General features: G+C 39.6%; 1 protein-coding gene across 2 annotated transcripts; it reads left to right on the forward strand.

The window, feature by feature from the left end:
• The first annotated feature begins 5,561 nt into the window (after positions 1-5,561).
• Positions 5,562-16,155, forward strand: LOC121960705 (E3 ubiquitin-protein ligase MARCHF9-like). 2 transcript variants are annotated; one of them, XM_088084511.1, is made up of 5 exons: positions 5,562-6,249; positions 6,349-7,222; positions 10,508-10,663; positions 13,903-14,095; positions 15,232-16,155. In XM_088084511.1, the coding sequence occupies exons 2-5, from the start codon at positions 6,878-6,880 to the stop codon at positions 15,528-15,530; spliced, it is 993 nt and encodes a 330-aa protein (XP_087940637.1). In that variant the 5' UTR covers positions 5,562-6,249; positions 6,349-6,877; the 3' UTR covers positions 15,531-16,155. The 2 variants fall into 2 exon arrangements, with proteins under 2 accessions (XP_087940637.1, XP_042366473.1); XM_042510539.2 differs by having other exon boundaries at positions 5,562-7,222.
• The last annotated feature ends 154 nt before the right edge of the window (positions 16,156-16,309 follow it).

Genomic DNA, 16,309 nt, shown 5'->3' on the forward strand with positions numbered 1-16,309 from the left:
ATTTTCATTGCTATTATTGTTTGTTGTTTTGTATGATTCAGTCTTGTTTCTTTTGATTTGATTGCTTATTTTTTTAAATGTGTTGTTCACGCTCTGCATCATTGAAAATGAGGGTCTCCCACAATGGTTTCCCAAGTCTTGAATAAAGGTTTGAATGGTAATGAGTATTTATTTTAAATACCCTCAGAAACATAAAACCAGCAAGTGGGTTTGAAAGATGTGTTTTCTTTAAAAATCTAAGAAAATAAAATCCCATCATCTATCACATCCACAAACTGTGAAATATGGTTATTTGTGGGGGCGGGAGGGTCATTTATTCATCTACTCCAGGAAGTATATGAAGACAAAAAACAAAGTCACACCTCAGCCACCCCCTACTCTGATAAGTAAAGTACAACCACTAAGCACAAGATACAGAAGGAAATAGACATAAACATGGGATTTATACATCTGTTTCTTATCAAAGGCATGGCAACTGCTAGAAGAAAAAGGGCCGTAACACACAAAATTCAGCTGATCAAATGAGCTTCAGGCAAATACTGGAAATATATTGGCAAAGATTTGTTCGTCTGTTTGGGTTGTATGTAGTCGAGTTAAATCTGCACCAACATTTTTTCTCCATCTGTGACAAATTTCCTTTATAACCGTTATTTTTTGTCTTCAGTTTACTTTAATTGCTGATTTTTACAATATTCATATTTTTTTTAAAAAAAGTGTGGGTGTTAAAGTGTAAATTCAAGTTTAAAATAGTTATAATGAAAGAAAACAGAAAAAGTGAAAGAATAGAAATGTGAGTGTGTCCCAGATGAAAGAAAAAGATGAAAAAGCCCTATTTACCTAATAAATCAAGACAAATGTGTATACTACATATAAGCCCATTTATAGCCTAGATGTATACATTATACAACATACAAGCTTTATTACAAATTAAAATTTGTCCTTGATCCTACTACACCTTTTGGAGTTGAAGGAGGAGTTGAGGAGTCTCACAGCCTGGGGAAAGAAGCTGCTCTGTAGTCTGGTGGTTCTGCAGCGGATACTTCTGTATCTTTTTCCAGATGGCAGCAGGGTGAACAGACTGTGGCTGCTGTCTTTTAGCATCCTCTTGGCTCTGTGCAGACACCTCACTTCACCGAGGTCACTGATGCTCCGTATGAGAACCAGTGATGTTCTGGGCAGTTTTAATCACCCGCTGCAGAGCCTTCCTGTCCTGGGCCGTACATGAACCATGCCAGTTCGTGATTTTTCCACTCAGTATGCTTTCTATTGCTCCTCTGTAGAGGTTAACCAGTATCTTACTCTGGAATTTAGCATTCCTAAGTTTCCGTAGGAAGTAGAGCTTTTTCTGTCCTTATTTTAAACCTGGGTGATTATATATGATGATAACCAAGATAGGTTCTCAGTGATGGTAATTACAAGGAACCTATAGCTGTTCACCTGCTCCACCTAAGCTCCACTGACAGGAGTGTGTGTCTTTGCCCCCTTCTTCACTTCACAGTAGAGTTCTCCTGATGTCTGGGAGTGCAGTCATGGGTGCACAGTGTGAACAGGAGGGGGCTGAGCATATAGCCCTGGGGGCCTCCGGTGTTGAGCACTAATGTAGAGGAGGTGTGACTGCCAGTCTCAACTCTCTGAGGTCTGCAAGGGTTACTGAACAGGCCTATTGGACACAGGCCCAGGAGCCCAAAGTGTCAGGGGCCCCCTAGGCCATGACCTGGAAAATGTCCCTCAGGTTACATTCTGACCAGGAAAAGATACAAAAAGACTATGAAATGCACATGTTCTTAATATTGAGGGGGGCATGTCCTCTGTGTTGCCCCTGAAATCTATGTCTCTGCTGCCATTAGAGGTTGGCATGGGGCGGAATGGAGAAAGTGAATTCAAGTCGATTATTGTACTAATAATCCAAAATATATTTCCACTTTTAAGTCAATTCTTCATGAAATGTTGATTCCTATTCCCCCATGGATGTTTATTTGTTACAATCAAACTTCACAATGTCTGCCTGCTTTGAAAACAGCATGTGATGGCAGAAAAACATGAATGGAGGACTTGTGGTTGTCTATAAATAAAATCCCAGTTGGTCAGTTACAGTTTTTGTGCTCTGGTGTCCTGCGCAACCAATCCATTTGGAATAGAGTCTTTGAGTGCTTTTACAGTTTTCCACCCGGCCCACTGCTACTACATTTGTGTTCCTGCTGCATGCTAGAGGGGAAGAAAGTAGATGCTGTCAGTAAGTGTGGCCAGAAATGGGGATGTAGCGCAGTGACAGTGCAGACTGTCTCAGTGGCTGGACAAAAGTCTAAAACAAGGCTTTGCTTCTCTAAAAATGTTAAGTTGCTTTAGGGCTTTCTGCCCCACGAGGAGAACTGCTGAGGAAACACTTACAGACTTACTTCTACTTATTTCTGTATCACAGATTTCGAACCATTTTAAGATCTTTTTATAGAACTTCGTCACAGCAAATATTCTGACTCATTGTAGTCTGAAAAGCACAAGTGTCACAGATAACATTAACGAGAGCTCAGCTCTGATCAAGTAACCCGTGACAGTGAGCCCGCTAAGTGGAATTCATGCACCATTATGCTTGTATAATTACATATTTTACTTTTTTGCATGTGGAAAAGAAAAAAAAAGAGAATTTAAAACATGTGTTTGTAAATTAATTTCCATAGCTCCATACCCAAGGGCATGTTTTTTTTCAGGGGCACATATGAAATGGGGTTGTAGGGATTCTATTAAGACATATTTTGAGCATTAAATTCGTAATTTCCTGAATTACTGGTGAATTTTTATGCACTAGTTTGTGCCTTTTCTTCATCAATTGATGGTGTGAATGTATTTAATTCTTTTCACAAAGTAAAAGTCCTCTGTTACTGTTATGTTTTAATATATGCACATGTTCTGAATATTAAGGGCTATCTGCCCCCACATACCCCCTGCTTCAAAATCTACTAGTTGTCCATAAAATATATACAGATATCATGCACTACACACTTAGATATGAATCACTGCTTTGATTTTAACATTACACTTTGTGTCTACACTGTGATAAATTTCATTTTCATGTTTTATATTCAATTAATTCTTGTTCATATGTATGTAATCATTTATTTTATGTATTTATGTTTAACCACAATACCAATCAACTAAGAAGTTGCTAATATTTTTCCCATCGCAGAGTACTAAATAATTTAATTTGCGATTAATTTCAGGCGATAATAGAATAAGCAGCAGCAGAAGCAGCATTTGTTTCCCTGATGACTCACTCACATTTGACCAGTTCTCAGTTTCGTCACCACAAACGTTGACTAATGTTGGTGAAAATCATCCTGCTGACGACTGACACAGCATTTAATTGTCATTTCTGCTTTTTATTCTTCACATACGCCGGCAGATGACGTCTTACAATTTGACTTGGTGAATGTAATGTAATTATCCCAAATCAATGAACTGTGTGTCGAGCATGTTTGTTTACATCCTCTTTAAGCTGATGATATCCTTGAGGGACTCCATTGCATCAGCTCAATCAGGACATATGAGTGCCTCTGGCTCTGTAATCATGTTTACCACCACCGATAGCCTCTGACTGTCCATTATCATACAGATGATGACACACCGTATGTGTCTGTGGTCAGTATTCATACTCAGCTGTGATAAGTATCATTGGCCCAAATTTTCTAGTCTGCCTTGTCTTTCCTGCACCACTGCTGGCTTCACATATATGATTATCAGTCAAAGTGTGAAACTGATATCTCTCCTAATCCAAGCCATACATCATCATATGTGTACTGCTTCCACTGCACTTAAAAGCATTTATAACGCCCAGGCTGCTCCCTTTCAATCAGATTCTTTATGTTACTGTAAGACAGGTTGACATGCATGTTTCTGCACAACACACAAAACATCCATCAAACACACAAAGCTTCTTTGTATTATTTCTATTCCTTTTAACTCCATTTGTATTCATGTTTTCACATTTTAAGGTGTTTTTTTTAATTTAATGCACGAAAAAGTGCTATATAAATGTATTACCACTCATGCAGTAGTCTCATTGCTCTAGTTATCAGAATGATATTAATGATAAAAAAAATTGATGAACCACTTAATTTCCTGGAGAGAGGAAATGCTCCAACCATTTAACAAATTATTGATTGAAATTAGGCTACCACAACACCTCTTATGATTCTGAGAAACACCGTCCAGTCCTGAAGCTCTGAGTTTAAAAGTTATTAAAATGAGGTAGCTAAATCAGAAATTATATTAATGTGAATGTGTGCTACTGGAGCAAAACATTTGCTAACTGACCTCCTCACCAGAGCTCATTTTTGCTCACTAACTCTTATTCACAATCATGACTTTAATACCATTAAACAAAATAATTTTTGCCCAACTGACTGTAGATTTCTATTAAAGGAAGATAGGTATAAAAGACAGTTTACCCCAAATCAAAAATACATATTTTTTTCTCTTACCTGTGACGCTCTTTATCAATCTAGATTGTTTGAGTGTGAGTTGTAGAGTGTTGGAGATATCTATGGAACTAAAAAGCACTCGGCTTGTGGTTGTCAAAGTGCCAAAATAATATATTTTGATAACTCAACAGCAATGTGTCTTTCAAGAAATCATGACCAGGCCACTCAAGACAACCCAGAGATCTTGCTGTGAGTAGTTTCCGGTAGGAACTATTTTCTTCCTACTGAACTACACCCATCAGCCGTATCACCGTATCAGAAGAATGTTAGACCTCAGCAGAGGAAGGTGCCATTATGTTTACATTTCCTGCTGTCACCTGCACAAGCGTCTCGTCAATTATTAGATGGACACTTCCTTCTGTGCATTGATATAGTTTGTAGGTGTAGTTTGGTCAAAAAATAATAGTTCCTACATAAAATTGCTTGCAATAAGGTCTGTGGATTATCTTGAGTGACCAGGTCATGATTTCTTGAACGAGTTTCAAATGTACAGTATTGTTTAGTGCTTTGAGCACCACAAGCTGAGTGCCATGTAGTTTCATTATAGCGGAGAGGCACAGACATCTCTACAGCCAGTATCTCCAATACTCTGCGACCCACACTGAAACAATCCAGAGAGCACCACAATAGATGAGGAAAAATATGTATTTTTGATTTAAAGGTGAATCGCTCCTTTAAAATCACACAAATATCACAGATGTCTCAAAAATATCCCTTTTTTAAACTCTCTGTCAAAACAGCTGATGACTTTCTAGAGATATTTATTATTTCTTTTCGAAAACGATAATTCAGCAAACAATCAGGATTCTTCTTTATGTGATGGCAGGCGCCTGTTTATCTAATAACAGGCAGCAGACTCCTCTGAGACAATCATGTGGCAGATGTGTTGTGATTGTGTGAGTGGTGGATCTATTGAATCTATTGTATGGCCTACTGTGGGAGAGTCTTTGTTCTGTTTATTAGAGTCTTATGACACCATGCGTGAGATCACACTCACACACACACACACACACACGGTTTCTTATAATAATTGTTTTTCTTTTCTCCATGAGCCGATGGATATCAGCACGTGGCCTCCACGTCACATGAACATCAGCACCTCGGACAGCAGCCTCTGTCAGTGCGCTGCTCACTGTGGATGGAGCTCATCTTCTCAGCTGCAGGATGTTTTTAATAGCAAACTGCGCTCTCTAACTACACAGATTAAGAAGATTATGCTCTTTTTTGGAGCTGACATGCCTTGAAACCAGCTGAAAATGAAGTTTTTTATAACCTGGAGCTCCTGGATTCGTCGCCGCAGCCTGCCATGTGAAGTATAGCATTTTTATTGTCCCACTGATTCACGAAGGCCTGCTGAAGATTTGATGATGATGTGCGGTTGTTTTTAACAACCCGGAAGGGACGGTTGCAGCTTGCTGTCGGCTCATTTTGTGTTTGCAGGGGGAATCCATATCTGACACCTTCTGTCTCTTCTTGATTCGTGGCGCAGAAATGATTTCGGGGTAAAAATAGTTGTCGTGAAATGGATTTTTTTTTTTTTTAGTAATGTGCATCAGATTTTGTATTTTTTTCTCGCCTCTCTAACATGTTGTCGGACCTGCTGAAGAGGAGAAGGTGTGGGACGAAGCCATAGCAGCCAAAAACCGTAAATAGGCTACAGCGAAGAAGGAGAAGAAGAAGAAGAAGAGACAATAGGAAAGTGGTGAACTGATGGATGCCACCGCGAGACAACAAAGGATGCACGCGTGTCACCTCGTGTAATATCATCTCCTCTGTGGGTAAATAGTGAAACTCGAATATAAATCGGCTTTGACTTAGTTGTTAATAGGATTTAATATCACCCCCCCCCCTCCCCCCGCTGCTTTTCCACCAGGAGAAGAATAGACAGCAACATTTTGTCCTCAGCTGATTTAAAAACCACCAAAGACGAACACTGGGACGCCAATAAATGACCAGATTGAAAATGTAGGCATGGGAGGATGCTGTTGGACCTCTCTGACTCTGATGTTGGTGCCTCACAGTTCGTGGCTTTCAGCCTCCATTGAATCCCGAAAGAAAACGCCTCTATCCATGAGAAGTAATGCTTCCCTATTGGCTGGATTGCGGTGCACATGCTATAACAACAGGATATGCAAAGAGCTATGGGCTGATCTAATAGCCTATCAAGTTCCCCGCATGCTTTTTTGACCGAAATCTGTATTTCATTTAATAGGATGTGAACTGCCTAACGAAATGAATCAAACGCCATAATAATAATAATAATAACAACACTAATACTACTACTACTAATAATAATAATAACAATAATGGTGATGGTGATGTATATTTGGCCTGCCACAGTGAAGCTGAAGGCTGTTTTATCTCACAGAGCAGTTGTGCCTGTGTAGTAAAGCTGCTGAAGAATGTTCAAGTATCGGATCCGGATGTTTTTCAATGAACTCAAAGTGTTGTTACTGATGCGCTCTGGATCAAGCAGGAGGACTGTCACGGGCACAGACCCGGACACGCAGACTAGGATGCGAGGGCTCGCTATTGGTGGCTGTGGTTGGCCGCCGTTGAGCTGCACTCACCGGGACGATGAGGAGGAGTATTACGGCTCTGACTCCCGGCCGCGCAGCCTGGCGCTGGAGGAGACAGAGGGAGACAAACCCCAGGGACAAGGCCTGGACGCCGCTTCCCTCCCGAGTCTCTCAGAGAGCGGGATGCGATCACCACAGTGCCGGATCTGCTTCCAGGGGCCCGAGAAGGTATGGCTAAACAAAAAAGGTACAGTGGGTTCTCATGCATTAACAAGCGGAGGTCCGCTACTCAGCAGGACCCCAGAGCCCATACAGGCTCCAGGAACCTGTGGGAACCTGCACCTCAGCAGCACAGGTGTTTTCTGTTTCATGGGGCCTCCAACCACGTGGTGCTCATCTGAAGGAAGTCACTTCAAGCAGGTTATAAGGACATGTTGTAGTGTTTGAGCTGAAGGATACATGGAAATCATAAAAAACTAAGTGAATACTAAAATATGTGAAAATGTGCATTTACTCTAAGGAACACTGAAGGTGAACATTTTGCAGAATATTTGAAACTTACATCAACGAGTAAGGACTTGGTGCCAGCCTTTTAGAGTTTAGAAACAGTTTTTCAGCATTAGAGGAACAATCCAAAGAAAGGCTGCTGACCCAGTATGGGTCAAGCTTAAAGGTCCACTATGTGGGATTTACGGGCACCTATTGGCAGAAAGGGAATATAATAGTCATAGGTATGTATTCATTAGTTTAAAATCACATCATGATAAGAATAGTTGTATTTTTGTTACCTTAAAACTAAGCGTATAGATCTACATACGGAGCTGGTTCTCTTCCATGTAATCCACCATGTTGTTTCTAAAATAGCCCACAACGGAAAAAGCAAACACTGGCTCTAGATAAGACCATGTGAGTTTTTTGTGTTTTGCATGTTTTACGTTAGAGCTAAGCAATATATCAATATTTTATCGATCATGATATGAGAGTAGATATCTTAGAATATGGATATGGTAATATTATTAGTGCAGTCTTTTACTGTTTTTTTGGGGTTTTTTTGCTGGCTGAGTAATGGCCTACATAACAAACTGATATATCCGTGTAAAATCATGGAGTGTCCCTTTAAGATATTTAGTTGTGTGAACAAAGTCAGTTTTAAAGACTCATTTTCCATCACTACCAATCTGGAACTGTTCATCAATTTTGTTCAGTAAAAATCCAGAAAGGCTAAAACTAAAAAAAGGAATCAATCTATCAACAGTGATCTGAAAATAGCAGTGGGCAGGCGAAGGGCACCAGTTAAGAATAGGCTGGAGAGAAGCAGGAGGAGCTTTATATTTACTATGAGAACCAGTAAAGTCCTCGCGGTAATAGATTCAGCATCCGATGCACAAAATTAGGCCATTTGAAAAAAACAGTGACGAAAGGTTTTAGGGAATGATTCCTCGACATAAAAGATATGTATACTTATTATTATTCAGAGGGATCAGAGTGAGGGAGGCAATGACTTGCTGAAGGACTCTTCACCATTAATACAGGGATCAAACTTTTGATCATTCCTTAAGCTACAGGAAGGGCACAGAAAGTACACCGCAAGTGTCTCCTACTCACATAAAGGATGATGGAAAGTCTTTTTTTTTTTTTTTTTTTTTAAATGTTTACATCACTTATATCCAAGACATGGAGGTATGAGTGTATCTAATCAACCTTGAAGGGACAGACTTTGCTAGAGGTCCCAGAAAGTTTTTGTTTCCCCTCCAGATATCCAGCTAATTAAAGACCTAGCACATCACCTGGAGTCAGACAGAAAATAAAGTGAAATGTGCGAGAGTGTTGTCAGTCCGAGGGCCTTAGGGAGCCTCATACTGACAGCAGAAACCTGCACCAGATGTCCTGTGATTTCTTTTGAGGCTACAGGAAAGTGACACAAGAGAAGCAAACTGTATCCAGATGAAGGCATTTAAGCAGCATATAGAGAAATGTATCAAACTCTGTACTCTCACTCTATTACTTTTCAATTCATGTTTTGAATGTCTGGTAAGATGATGTCCTCTGAACAAATCAGCCACTGAAAATTTCCTTTCAAGTCAGCATATAACTATGTATTCAGAGTACATGATGCTTGAAACGTCTTCGTAATAATGAGGCGCGCTGGCTTTTATACCCTAATTAGCCATAATCAACTGCTGAAAGCTTTTCGCAGGAATTCCGGCCTGAATCTTATCCAGTTATTTCTGCAAGTGTGTCAAGCTGAGAGCTGATCATTGCTCCAATAGTCTCATCCCAAATGTTCATCTGGACTGAGATGTGGTGACTGGGCAAGCTGACGAATTCATGCAACTGTTACAAAGACGTTTGAGAGTTGGGAATGCAGGATGATAGGGCTATGTGCACTGCTGATGGAGCCAATCCAACACTGGGAGGTTAACAGTACAGGTACATAATGACACAGTTATGAATAATGTAGAAATTGAAAGAGTCATTAGTTCTTTTGTCTATGTGTATGCTTTTATCCCATAACTGACGAGGGTCTACTTGCCAGCCTAAAGAGCCCCATTATGGACCAAGAAACTTTGTTGTAAAGAACAGTATGTGTCCCCTGCATTGAGAAACTGTCAGACATTTTTATAACTTGTACTTTACTCCCTTCTCTCTTTTTTAAGGATGTATTTAGCCATAGTCATATTATTAGTTTGGTATGGTACCTTGTGAGTCATCTCAGAGTGTGATAGTCTGTGAATTAAGATGTTCTGCGTCGTTTGTATAATTGCGTTGATAAGTATTCCACAATTTATAATCAAGTTGAAGTTATTTGAAATGTTTTTAATACATAAGTCATCTGGATTCAGCAATTCATCATCCCACAAAAACATCTACATCAACTCAAAATTAATCAAAAATCAGCCCACTGAGAGTAGAAATATGGCCATGCCCAGTTTAAACAGCCACTTTGAATTTTGGAAGTGTCAGATATTGATTCAGCACCCTTAATAACCTCTTAACCCACTCTATAAATCAATGAATAAATCAGAAAATACAAACTGCAAAAAAAGGCTGCAGCATTCATCACTCCCAATTTGTCTCAATCTGTCATCGGTTTCAGTTCAAACGTTCAGATTCATCAAAACCAAAATTTAATACAATTGTCTTACCTCAAATTTCCTTAATGATGTTATGAACCATGAAAGCATTAGAATATATTCTTCAATTACAGTACATACAGGAATGTTTCATATTGATTGCATCTGTTATTGCTTGCTCCAAGCTTTTATCTCATGACAAGAACAGCACCAAACACAATACCCTCAAACAACACCGCTCCCTCGGCAGATAAAATGTGACAGTAACATTGTCAGGGCTTGGGAGGCAAGTTGTTCTATTCATGATTAGGATCTTTATTTTTACTGTCATCTTGACCAAATCAAATCTTGTAACAGGCAGATTCAATAATAGTTTGAACATCCAGCGGTCGCTGTTAAATGCCGTGTGTCCCATGCAGCTGCTTCTTGTGTCCTGCAGGGGGAGTTGTTGAGCCCTTGTCGCTGTTCTGGCTCTGTGCGCTGTACTCACCAGTCCTGCCTTATCCGCTGGATCAGTGAGAGAGGCTCCTGGAGCTGTGAGATCTGCTACTTCAAATACCAGGTCCTGGCCATCAGCACCAAAAACCCACTGCAGGTACAGCCACCCTCTCTCTCTGTCTTCACCTTTAATGTGAAACTATGAAATAAAAACTTTAGAAGGGGCTATAAAAATAAAGTCCTCAACATTAAACTGTATTGCAGCTGTATGACAGAGCCAGGTTTGAGTGAGTGATTGGCAGAAAAGCATAGTAATCACATTAGTGGCCACTGATCTAAGACTTTGTGCTCAGCTATAGGCTTAAATGGGATCTGTGGTATGACCTCATGAGCACAAAGACACAGCAAAGACTGTCCTTTCTGGAGAAACTGTAATCTTTCAATGTCCAAAACAAAATGCTCCAAATGTTTTACTTTGCTTTATCTGAACATGTTTGATCTTTCTGCATCATCTGCTGGTTTGGCAATGCTACTGAGGCACAGAAAAAGACCATCAGGAGAAGTGTAACACTGGCCCGTGTTACTGTCAGGGATTACTTCACCAAAAAGGGAATGCATTTACAGAGACAGAGCGATGAAAAAAGCAAACAACATTGTGGGTGAGCAGAGGTACCCCCTTGCGTCCTCACTCAAAGTGTTGCCATCTGGGCGATAATACTGCCTCCCTCTATTCACCAAAAACAGAGCCCAGTTTTCATTTGTTCCACAAGACTTTAAGTTTTTAACCAGGGAATGTACTAACAAAGTGATACTCAATTTACAGCATGTGGGCCAAATCTGGCCTCCGATAGGGTGCCAGGTGGCCCCCAACCATTTTCTGGTTTTATAAAAACACAGTGTTTCACACTCTGAATTGTTTTGTACTTTTAGTATACATAAGGTGCCAGAGTGCATAAAACAACATCAAAATAGAGCATGTTTATCAAAAAAGTGCCTGTTGAGGATCTCTAGCACCCCCAAATAGGTCCTAGCTGAGCCCCAGAGTTCCTTAAAATACTAGAAATGCCCTGAAATCCTACCAATGTCCTAAAATCATCCTTAAATCCCAAAATGTCCTAAAAACCTAATAACTTCCTAAAATACTAGAAATGTCCTAAAATCCTAGAAACATGTTAAAGTCCTAGAAATGTCACAAAATCCTACAAACTTCATAAAATTCTAAAAAAAATGTCCAAAAATGCTAGATATGTCCTGAAATCCTAGAAATGTCTTAAAATCACGGAAACATATATGGGGCTGCTATGACTGGCCCCTGCCCCCCTCTAAATTTGCAATATTGGCCCCCAAGTAAGACACGTTGAGTATCCCTGCACTAGCACCTTATCCCGATGCAGTGTGGCCACTCCTTAGCAACGAAGATGTCCCGCTGGTCTGCTCCGTCCTTCCTCTGGTATGTGTGTGTATGGGTATTTCTATTATCTCTATGAGCATGTCTATTGATGACCTCTGTATGTCTGTTGGTATCTGTGATATTGTGATGAAATGCCTTTTTGATTATGCTGCACGTCAGTTTCTCCACAGGTACAAATAAAGGTATCTATCTGTCAGGTGAATGTAATGGCATATGGTAGAGGCCATGCAGTGTTTACATCACCGCCACCACTGTGGCATTTGGGACTTACTTTGTCCTGTAATTGTGCACTGACTCCTCAAAGGAGGCACATTGCTGTTGGCAGATAAAGAGCAAGTATGTCAGTTTTTACAGAGCTATTTATACTGTTTTTAATGGAGAAGAGGAAAGTGATGAGGACTTAGAGAGAGATGCCAAGACAAAATTAATGAGACAGTGCACATTTGAAAGGATTGGCACATGATTTAATCAACGTGCGTGGCACACAGACAGTAGACAAACAGACAGTATCACCAAATGTTGTCAGCCTCTAAATGCTGGAACAGAGATATTATCAGATAAATTGCTTGTGTTGCTAGACAATTCCTGCATCTCTGAATGAACATTGAATATAATCATTTTAGAGAATTTACTTGAATTTAGATTTTTATCATCTGTGTTAAAGACTGAGCAGCAGAGACTTGGTGAGGCTGTGATTTTCAGAAGCGTGGCAGTGACTGAACATAGTTATTGAATGATGCAGCACTGTAGTAACATCACTTTGAAGGTATAGAGCTACACGCTCACAAACCCAGAGTGAAGCATTTGTTTCACTGATGTCAGTCATAAGTATTCTTAAAGGAATACTTGACCTTTAGAATGATCATTTGTATATCTGTTACTCATCCTGTGTTACCGTGGAATTTATGAAAAAAAAAAAAAAACTTTGGTTGTCTTGCATGCTTCCAGAGTGAAGAATCTAAAAAACTGAGGACATTTGGGATGAATTGCAGTAAAAGGGGTCAACCTTTAACAACAGCAAAACTTCAGCAAAAATCAATTTAACTCTCATACAACTCGTGCAGTATAATCTAAGTCAAATTTATCCAGATGAATGCTTCCCAAACACATGCATTTTTGCTAAAACCTTACTAAGCTTCCACATAGACAGTGTCACACAGAGAAGAGCAGCATGCCAGTATAAATGCATGCTTTTAAATTCTGCTCAATGAAATGCATGAGCACTTTTCAAAGAAACAAGATTGTGAACAGATGTTTTGACATAGTTCTACAATTAAATGGTGTTTTTTTTTTTTTTTTCAGATTTTCTCTGTTGTTTGATTCCTTGATCACAGTGGAGGCATATGAGAAGTTTTCTTCACAAATTTAACTACTGTGATCTCATCCCTACTCGTATTTTGATGCATAGGAAGTGTCAGCATTATAATAACACCTGGTTTAGGTGACAACTGACTTGACAAATAACTCAACGTTAAATTTTAGTTTCACACAGGACACAAACAATGCTCTCCTAGGTCAAAGCCCTGCGTTTGTTGGATCCTTCCGCCTTCCATCCCAACTGCCATAGATATACTTTTGCAATCTGTATACTACGTACATTGTTTTGACCTTTTTTAATAATGACACAGACGGATTTACACTGGAGTTGGTTAAAAGCGTCGGATATAGAAGCTAAAAGGTTCCTTCTGTGTCCTTATCTGACGCCAGGGGCCACTGACCAAGCAGTGTTTTTTTTAATCCTTTGAAGTTAGACCAAGCTGATTCAACATAACATGGGGGGCACCACTGATATACATATGGTACTTTTTTGGTGAAGTATTCTTTCAGCATACACTGCCAAATAAATGCCACATAAAGGACTAGATGATTAACAACACTAAAAGGAGGCAAACCTGCACTATTACGGTACCTCATCAATAGTGTAGATTTACATCTATAGTATACAGGGTTTCAGTCCATTTTTTTGTGTCTCACTCTGTCTCTAGTGGCAGGCCATCTCTCTGACTGTGATCGAGAAGGTGCAGATTGCAGCCATTATCCTGGGCTCTTTGTTCCTCATCGCCAGTATCTCCTGGTTGGTGTGGTCGTCCCTCAGCCCTTCAGCCAAATGGCAGCGGCAGGACCTTCTTTTTCAGATATGCTACGGCATGTACGGCTTCATGGACATAGTTTGTATAGGTAAGACTCGGAAACAAAGGCTGCCATGTTATTTCACAGGTGGTTCTATTAATAAGTTGACAAGACATTTTGACAGATTTGATAATAACGCTTTATTTTACATGTCCATAATTTCCTAATTATTTCCTGGAAATCGCTATGTATATGAAACATCTGAACATTTGCTACAGTTAATAGCAATGAATACAAAGTACAACCAAGACAGATAGAGATTTTTTTTTTAGTTTTGCAGCTATTTGGTTGCAAACTAAAGAATCTAAAAGGGGATTTTTGTCTTGATGATGGCGCTGCATGAAAAGTCAGTGCATTACCAACGTTACAACAATTCACCTGGAGAGAGAAACAAATTTCGTGCAATCCATCCAGCTGACATTTCACTCAAAACCCCCAAATTTGAATCTCATGGCAGGACCACAGGATAAGTCAGGAGAGAAACAACCAAAGTTAGTGAGCTTCATCCTGTGCATCAAGAATATCTTTCGCTAATTTCAGGACGAACTATTTTATACTTTTCAGAGCATTTTGCTTAAATGTCAAAAATACCCCAGTATGTAGAATATGTGCATTTGTCCCCCACAATAAAAACATGAAAGTGGCAGAGGGCTTTTATTTGGACAAAATTAAACTCATTTACACCTAAAATTAATGCAGACAATGCATGAATTGGCGCATAAAAAATGACCAGAATGCAGGAAATAAAGTATATGATGCTAAAAATCTAATTTTATATAATAACCCTTCACCTGTGGTACTGCTGGTGCTATAAACGAAAAGTCAGGTGATCAATGAAGCCTGTAGCAGAAACCATGTCTGCAGAAAATGTCATGACAATCCATCTAATAATTGTCTAGATGCAGCTGTTTACATATTTGTTTAATTGAAGAGCACATACGCAAATAAAACCACGCACTTTGTGTTGCATGAGTGCTTAGTGTTGTGTCTCAGCGTCTTTTTTTCTTTTTACAGGGATTCTCACATTTTACTCACTAAACACAAGTCTGTATATTCATCTTTTTATTTTTGAGAACATAAAGGTCTGATTCACTCTGTACCTTTTTGTACATCCTGATTGTTATTGAACAACTGTTTGTCTATATGTAACCCTGACTCCCCCACCCTTTGTCCTTTATGCCCAGGCCTTATAATCCATGAAGGATCGTCTGTTTACCGGATCTTTAAGCGCTGGCAGGCGGTGAACCAGCAGTGGAAAGTGCTAAACTATGAGAAAGCAAAGGACTTGGGTGACCCCATCAGTTCCAACAGTAAAGGTCGCGTTGAGAGGAACTCGGACAGCGGACGGAGGGCGAGTCGACATGTCAGGACTATTCTCAACCACCACTGTGGCTATACCATTTTGCACATCCTCAGCCAGTTAAGACCCAACAGCCTGCGCAGAGCCAACCACGAGGTGGTCATGAGGGTGACCACCGTATGAGGCTGGGTTCTACGGACAAAAGTGCTCCGATGTTTAAGGAGGAGGTCAAAGTTTTGATCTGGATTTAATTAAAGAATCCTAATCTGCCATAGAAACACTGCCGTTAACTTCCAGTCTCACGCGCAGAATCTCCCTGTGCTCGAAGTGGACAATAAGAGGTATTTCTGTTGTTTAGGCTAAGGGAGAGCAGTGCGGTTTTATGGGTCTGAAAAGACAAAGACTGTGAAAATATGACAAATAAGAAAAAATCATTTTGAAAAAGAACAAGCTTTGATTGTCAAAGCTGTTAAACATTTTTTTATGACCACTGTTATAAAATGTCATTGAAATGTTTTTGTTTTGCTTTCTAAAGAAAAAAAACTAACGTCCTTAAGTTTGATTTAACTCTTTAATAGAGAGTTTGATGGTGAAAATGATTGTGCCCCTTTGACTACCATAAAAATGGCCCCAGTCCCCTTAATTTATTCAACATAGTCCGAGGGTCTGATAGATTTTTCACTTGAAGCAGTATTTGTGGATCAGACTTTAAAAAGCCCAATAAAACTTGAGACACGACACAGTTGCTTAAAATATACCCTTAAATTACAGTTAATGTTTTGTAATAAAGACTTTGTTGATCTCAAAGGAGGAATTGTGTGTTTTGTCTCATTTTTAGGTAACAAGATGGAGCAAATGTGGCTCAAAAATAAATGTGACATGCGATTTGTGCGGATTGCGTCAATCCAAAACTCTGATTTTAGGAGGAAAAATCAAATAACGCACACGTTAGGTTTAAATAT

This window comes from Plectropomus leopardus, chromosome 2, assembly GCF_026936395.1.
Source record: "Plectropomus leopardus strain MGB_pleo_1.0 chromosome 2, ASM2693639v1, whole genome shotgun sequence".
Lineage (NCBI taxonomy): Eukaryota > Metazoa > Chordata > Actinopteri > Perciformes > Serranidae > Plectropomus > Plectropomus leopardus.